Source organism: Salvia splendens, chromosome 2 (genome assembly GCF_004379255.2).
Source record: "Salvia splendens isolate huo1 chromosome 2, SspV2, whole genome shotgun sequence".
NCBI classification, from domain to species: Eukaryota; Viridiplantae; Streptophyta; class Magnoliopsida; order Lamiales; family Lamiaceae; genus Salvia; species Salvia splendens.
The window spans coordinates 14,856,326-14,864,159 of NC_056033.1; the positions used below are offsets into that span (position 1 = coordinate 14,856,326).

Below are 7,834 nucleotides of genomic sequence, written 5' to 3' on the forward strand. Positions count from 1 at the left end.
ATTTTGAAATTATATTATGAGAAGTGAAGAATGAGATTGAATAACATTGAATTTACATCACGATTTACATTGTTTGGGGAAACTTCACAATGCTATTAACTGAAAATGATAACTTGGCCAAATAATAACTGCCCAAATACAACTTTTGACATTCATTTAATATTAATAATACACAAAGAAACAATAGTCCTCTTTTCATACTAGGAGGTGATCAAAGTTATTCATGCTTCCTGACTCATCTCCTTGTGAGTATACACAATGCCTTTGTCACCATTTACCACTTGCCCTTTTCCTCTTGCAAGCCTGTATCAGATTGCACCATCATTTTGCTTTCAAGATTAATGAAAGAAGACTTGCAGTTGCACATTATACCATTGAAATTTCTTATTACAAACATACCATCGTGTTGTTAGCAGTCCTTCAACACCTACAGGACCACGGGCGTGAATTCGACTTGTACTGATACCAACCTGTTAGATAGATACAATTACATAAGGACGACGATACTAATAATTTGTTCTTGAGACCTACTTGAACATGGACGTATATAACATACCTCTGCACCTAATCCAAAGCGGAATCCATCGCTGAATCTTGTACTTGCGTTGTGAAACACAGCAGCACTGAAATGTAACAGCTCATGTTACATACTAGGATTTTAGTTGGACTCTTTTACGAGTTTATTTCAAATATAATTTCCGGATGGTATATATTGACATAAGAAATTACCTGTCTACTTGACGCAAAAAGATTCCAGCAACCTCATCGTCTTCTGTTACAATGCAGTCTGTATGTGCACTGCAATTAAGAGAGTATCCACTGCATTAGATACCATTCTCACAATACTGAGAAGCAACGATTGTAAAAAACATGTAAAGACAAATATGAGTTGGAAAGATCTTAAAAGGTGACATGCCTTCCATGTTGATGTATATGATCAATGGCAGCATTTACATCATCCACAATCTCAACAGTGCAAGCAAGAGCACTATATTCGTGGTGTAATGACTGTGCCTCGGGAATGTTCAGTAAAGAGCTTGCTCGAGGTCCACCAAATATTTTTACTCCTGTCACACACGTGTATATAAAAATACTAGTATTGTGAACACCGATTTCATTCGAGGGCTGCGAAAACAACTGTACTAACAATTATTTAGCCTATTTCCAAATCTTTAGACAAACTCTAGTGCAAAAATGTTGTATACCATGGGCTAACAAAGATGCAATAAGAAAATATATGATTAGTGACTGTGATTCCAACTAAAAGCTTATAACTAAAAACTTTTGAACCTTTGTTATTCTAAATATTCAGACACCATTGTGGAAAAGGCATGACCTCATACAGTTTTCATGCATTATGAGAATATCAGCATATCCTATTTAGTCAAATCTTGTATTGTTTCAATAGATGACCTTCTAAGGACCCTTAATCCTCAAAGAGGAATAAAGGGAATTTTATTTTTATTTTGGATACTATAGGGTGGTTCGATGTTAAAGAGACGCCCACCTTTGGTTTGAAGTTCCACTATTAGCTCATTTTGACCACCAGTCTGCACAAGGTCCTTGTGTACAAGCAATGTTTCCTATAAAGCAAAGGAGATATTATTTTCCACTCGTATCTTGGATAAATTTATAATAAAGTTTTAAGAATAAGACATACCATTGCATTGCAGGCAGCAGGATAATCAGTTTTTGCATCTACAACAATTTGTTTAGCCATGTCCATATTAGCAGCCTTATCTACGTATACATGACATATTCCATCTGGGAACAAAACACACAATAGTTTTCAAGAATGAGAAATTTGACGACTGCTTGACCAATACTGCGCAAAGAGATAATAAAATAGTCTACAAAAGTAGAATATATTTTTTTACCAGCATGTCCAAGAACAGGAATCTTTGTTGACGCCTTAATTTGAGATACAAGTTTGTTGCTCCCTCTAGGAATCACAAGGTCAATTACATCATCCAGCTTTTCCACAAACATTAAACGTCATTTCCAACTTTTATATTGTGGATTTAATACCAATGAAAAATAATACATTAGAACCATTAAGCACTATATAAATTAAAAAACCTTGAGCAACTCAGGGATCTCTTCTCTAGAAGTAACTAGTCCAATAAGGCCTTCACCAACACTTTTTGGGATGGCCGATGTGATTATCTGAAATAACAAGTGAATGAAGTAAGAATCTCTAATATTAATAATGGAATGAGCTAGAACTTCACATTTCACATGATCTACCTTGTGTAGAATTGCATTTGATCTTCTAGCTTCTTTGCCCCCTTTTAACAGGAGTCCATTCCCACTTCGAATTGCTAGTGAAGCTATCTGTTTAAAGGAAAACATAAGGCCATGAGTTTGTACCGATGAGATAAACAAAAATTTATCTGATGTGTTGTCGACAAGTTCATTATAAACAAAAACTGAAGCCCCTGGGATACCATTAAACATGAAACATACTAAAAAACATCAAATTATTGTTACTGTACTTTCTTAAGCTTGCTGCATATAATAAGGTAACTTTTACAGCTCCAGATACTACTATCTACTGATAAGAGGGAAGAGTGAGTAAATCTGAGTGATGACAAACTAGCAGAGAAATATTTTCGATTTGACGAGGCCTAAAAACGGAATCTTGAAAACCTTTTTGAGAATATGAGGTGGAATAATAGAGTCTAAGATGCTCCAAAATGACTAAAAAACACTATGGAAGAAAGACTTTTAGTGATTGAAACTCTTTTAAAATTCAGCAGCGTTAAATCAAATGAAGCAAATCTTGAAAACCTTTTTGAGAATATGAAGTGGAATAACCGAGTTTAAGAAGCTTCAAAATGAAGAAAAACACTACAGAAGAATGACTTTTAGTGAATGAAACTCTTTTCAAATTCAGAAGCATTAAATCAAATAAAGCAGACTAGCGGTCACTTATGCACGCAGAAGAGCCACATAGGAAATTTTGTTGTAATTTACCTGAACCAGAGCATCAGGTCGAGACTCAAAAATGATCAAAAGAACGCCCAAAGGAGATGATAATTTCTCCAAGATGAATCCTTCTGATAGCTGCAGCAATAATTATCAGACAATCACAAACTTATCTCCTAATAATCTACCCTATAAGATTTTCAATTATAATTTGTTGTGCAAAATCTCTTGGAAAGTTAGGGAGCAAGCCCAGCCGTTTTATCCCTTACCAAGACATTTTATCAAACCCAAGTCAACCAGAGATTCAGAACCTCATCACATACATATAAAAATGCTTAATAGTTTATTACATTTCTGGAAAGCAAACATGCATACAAAAATTGACTCTCTACACTATGGATTTCAAAATATTATACTAAGATTTAGCTCAAAAATTATAAGAAAGAAACATAGCAATATTTATATATCTATGGTCTAGCTTAATTGTGTTGAGAGCTGGATACATCAGACTTGATTCAAGTGTTTGATCTTGGAACTTTTTTCTAAAGCTTGGATCTCACAATTATAGATACTATTTCAGACCTTCTAACACAAAATTAACATGATGCTACTCTTTATTGCAGAAGCTGAAATAGTAGGTGGCATTTCTAAATGAGGGAGACCTTAGTTTGGTAGCTATGAATTTGAGAACAGTCAACTTCTACTTATCAATTACAAACAATATTGCAGAAACAAAGTATCAGGAAGACAGTATAACTCCACACTCTCACTATTTCCCACCATTACTATAATTCTAATGTAATGAGGATAAGGACCTCATTTACTGACCTCCATTCTCTTCAAAACTCGACCAACTGGCTCCTCCATGTTTGCTAGCACGCGAATAGAATTTGCGAGACCTGAAACCTGAAAATCATATAAAATTCTAAGAATATTTGTAGCAACACTTCAGTTAAAAGGTTACGTGCTTTATCAAGTCATCTTACCTTACCGGGCTTCAAAGCAAGCCTTGATACTAAAGCTTTTTCATATCCGGCCTTTAGGGCATCAGCAATATCAGCTTCATTTTCAGCAGTTATTAGCTTCTCATTAGCCTCTAAGGCATCAGCAACACTCAACAAAATCTTACTCCTGTCATGAGAAGACATTGCCTGCAACATACAAATGTGACATGCTTATTATAAAACTGTGTATTGTGTAACAAACCAAAAGAGTTCTTATTCAGGAATTATTACCTGCAGTCTCCGTGAACTATCTCTTGCAGCCATCGCCATCTCCCTCGCACCTAATTCTCCTAGTGGGGCCCATTTATGTGCATCCCGGTGGAATAGTGTGCCAATACGTTGTCCACTTAGAACTTTTAGGATATTTCCATATGCAAAACCGCTACATCCAGATAGAAAGGGTTTGGGATCAGAGACAGAAAGTAGAAAATACCCAATGTATTTAATTGGGCTGCTGAGTTTAAGTCCATACTGTTATTTTAATCCCCTCCTACATAATTAATTAAGCAGTACATACATAGAACTAAACATTCAAAAGTTAATAAAAAGGTGCTAATACATGTGCATTTCATTAAGAGACATACAAACGCTAGCTAACTTGTTCCTAGTGTTCTATATAACTCGAATTAGCAGCTTCGCAGAGACTTTATTTAAAAATTATTGAAATGAAACTACTAACAAACCAGAAACAATTTATCACACTATGAAGCGTGGTTGGAATATCGGATATGAGCAGCGCAATGGGAAAAGTGAATTAGATTAAACATTTGAGAAATACAAATGAGTTGCATATCGATGCAATTAAAAAGTGCAATCATTGTGGCTTTATTCATCTTCGAAATGAAAAAAGAATAGCTACTTGATGTCTTGAACCACGTGTCGATGCTCAGATCAGTAGAAACGAATTATTGCATTTCCTAAAAGGGATTTTTTGTAAAGAGAAAATATTATTTTCATCACATCTGCTCAAACAAGACGTCTCTAGTTGTTCACTAGTTCTTACTACTTAATAAGGAAACTTTTGTAAAGAAAATGTTCTTTTCATTACATCTGTTCAAACTAGATGTCTCTTGTTTTTCATACCTTATAATCCATCTGCTCCTTATGCAGTACAGATATTCATTTAAATACAGTGAGAATTATGTTGTAAAAGGCACTTTAGAAAAAATTGAAAAATAAATTATTAGTACTCCATATGATAAAAAATTATCTTATGCATTTTCTGTAATAAACAACCAAGATAGAAAAATTTACAGGGAGGTGAGCGGGTACCTGGTGATAACAACAGGAATGCCAGCGTACGCAGCATAAACAGCAGCTTTTACTTTAGCCGTCATCCCTCCTCTTCCCACTCGTGATTTGTCTCCAAAAGTTATCAGACCCTCATGTCTTTCCTTAACATACGTATGAATTAGTTCAGATTGGGGATCACTTGGTGGGCCGCTATAAAGACCGTCTACATCACTCAACAGAAAAAGTAGATCAGCTTTTAGCTCCAATGCCAGGAGAGCCGCTAAACTGTCATTATCCCAAAATATTCCAGAAGCGTCCTACAGAAAGGAACCATATGAGGAAAATGATGTGAGGAGCAGAGGATATGCTGCTATCCAATCTAGATATGTAGTTCGCCCCACCAGTACGAACAAAAGAACCCAGAGAGTTTTCATATACCTAGCTCCTAAATGAAGTAGTCAACTAATATTCTCTAATATGCATTCTCATGGAATAATGAAATTGAAGAAAGATCACTGGACACTTGCAACAGTAGTTACCCAAACAGGCAAAACATGAATTTTGTAAATTGAAACTGGTGAAGAAAATTGGAATCATTTCCTTTATTGAGTAGTTAAGGCACTTGCTTTGATAACATGTAGTACAGCTGACTTGTGCACCATCTGATCTAATTAGAACAGAAAAGATAAGCAATGAATAAAATCAATAGCCCACCTCATAGGGAGCTTTCCTGGTACTGATGGCATCATTTTCATTAAATATTGGAACCACCTTCAGCGACAACATAGATTTCACAGTTTCATTCAGTTGCCTTCTGAAATCTGGGTCTCTAAAATCATTATCAGTTACTAGAAGCTGTGCTGAGGTCGTATCCAACTGCACGAGAGAATCCCATAATAAGTTAGATCCACATGGTTGGCACATCTTCCAGGAGATTTATTTTCTTTAAGGCACACCTGGCTGAACAAAGTGTCATACAAAGCCATAAGACCATTTTGTCCAACAGCCGCACAAGCTTTCCCATCAAGTTCAACTTGCGGCTTTTGGAGGTCAGCAAAGCTGCCAAAAACCAGGTCAAAAATTATTATAATGATAAAACAGAGGTTAACAGTGTTGTCAAACATAATTTAAAAAAAATCAAATTCTTATGCTTTTGTCTATGCACTGTTAATATGTTTAGGCACCAGTTAAATTGATCATGAAGCATTGAACAAAACTATGAACACAAATTCCTGAGAAGTTCTTAGATAAGAGGAAAAGATTCCATATAGACTTTCAGAAATCTCTGAAGCCTTAATCAAGCGAATAAAGGAAGCCAAAATACCTGCTGTGAACTAGTCTCCTGTATCGAAGCCTCTGGCGGCCAACACCAACAGCACCTGATGTCACCAAAATTACCTCGTAGCCATCAGTGTTGAGTTCATAGATCTGCACTTGATATGCAACTTAAAAATGTAAGAATTACACAAGTATTATGGATGTCATCAGGAATTGAGATAAAAATTTTAAAATTATGTAATCATTGAGCACCTGCTCACAAAGTGAGCCTAGTCTTCCAAGAGCTAGTCGTCCATCAGCTTGAGTAACAACAGCAGTTCCCACCTTCAATTTTAGAATGAAGCATCAGTTAAAAGTACAAGATAAACCAATTTTGATGTAAGAAAGGGAAATTTACAATTAAATGCCTGCTGCACTACTAGTAAAGCATACAATTGCAAATAAAATGATGAATGCAACTTTTGTATGCTAAATCACACACATAAACACAATATCAATTGCACTGATACCCATCCACCAGAAAAATGAGTGAAGTCAGAACTGAGTCAACATCTTCATCCAAAATCTCCTAGTTCTGGTTAAATTTATTGTATACAGAACTGAAACATACATTTGTAAACTACTCAAATAATGATAAATGTGTGCATCCTTTAAATGCTGCTGCCATACAAGTTATTCGTGCAATGGCATCGAAAACGATTCATTTGATCGCAATAAACACACACACGCAGACGCAGAGAAAAAATTCGCACAATAAAGCAGCAATCCAGAAAGTCAACCTCCAAAAATCAGAGAGAGATTAAAAGGAAACGAATAGCAATAAAAAGGTTGCAGAGTTGGTTACCTTGATGACGATGCGTTTGACATCTCTGAGAAACGAACGAGTGGAATCAGCAGCCTCCATTTGAAAAGATTTCAGAGAGAGAAATGCAGAAATAGATTGAAGAATATGAAAATTGGAGATGAAGAGGAGAGTCGTGAAGAGAAGTATTTATAGGGTTTTAAATGTAAGTAGAGTAACAGCAGCATATGAACTCAGCCCTGCACTGCACACCACTTTGTCTTCTTCTCCTCAAACAATACACGAGCGACGCGCAACATTGTGATTACGTGGACGGGTAGTTTTCATTTTGATTCTATCCATTATAAAAAAAATTAATACAGTATTCTCTTCATTTCATATAAGAGCATCCACAATAGTAATAGATCAGCCATAGGCTAGCCATAAACTCCGCATGCCACATCATCAGGCTTAAAACTCCTCATGCCACATCATCAGGACAAGCAACTGGACAAGCAATAGGCTAGCCACAATAAACAAAATTATAAAAAACAAATAATTAACAATCACACAAAATACAGAATTAAATTTACGACACTGATACGGAAAA

The 7,834-nt window shown here is 35.6% G+C and overlaps 1 protein-coding gene across 1 annotated transcript; it reads right to left on the reverse strand.

Moving 5' to 3' along the window:
* Positions 1 to 14: 14 nt before the first annotated feature.
* LOC121789804 (delta-1-pyrroline-5-carboxylate synthase-like) lies at positions 15 to 7,487 on the reverse strand. The gene is made up of 20 exons (XM_042188169.1): positions 7,288 to 7,487; positions 6,696 to 6,767; positions 6,490 to 6,593; positions 6,122 to 6,224; positions 5,880 to 6,041; positions 5,205 to 5,482; positions 4,164 to 4,314; positions 3,915 to 4,079; positions 3,757 to 3,834; positions 2,977 to 3,066; positions 2,248 to 2,334; positions 2,080 to 2,166; positions 1,878 to 1,974; positions 1,661 to 1,764; positions 1,508 to 1,583; positions 917 to 1,067; positions 730 to 798; positions 557 to 623; positions 400 to 470; positions 15 to 303 (listed from the first exon to the last, which is right to left on the reverse strand). The coding sequence occupies exons 1-20, from the start codon at positions 7,345 to 7,347 to the stop codon at positions 222 to 224; spliced, it is 2,154 nt and encodes a 717-aa protein (XP_042044103.1). The 5' UTR covers positions 7,348 to 7,487; the 3' UTR covers positions 15 to 221.
* Between the last annotated feature and the right edge of the window lie 347 nt (positions 7,488 to 7,834).

Coding starts and splice junctions, on each gene's coding strand:
- LOC121789804 (XM_042188169.1), bottom strand. CDS start 7,347: ATGGAGGCTGCTGATTCCACTCGTTCGTTTCTCAGAGATGTCAAACGC. Junction 5,483..5,879: donor CCAGGAAAGCTCCCTATGAG/GTGGGCTATTGA, acceptor TCCTTTCTGTAG/GACGCTTCTGGAATATTTTG. Junction 799..916: donor CATATACATCAACATGGAAG/GCATGTCACCTT, acceptor TCTTAATTGCAG/TGCACATACAGACTGCATTG.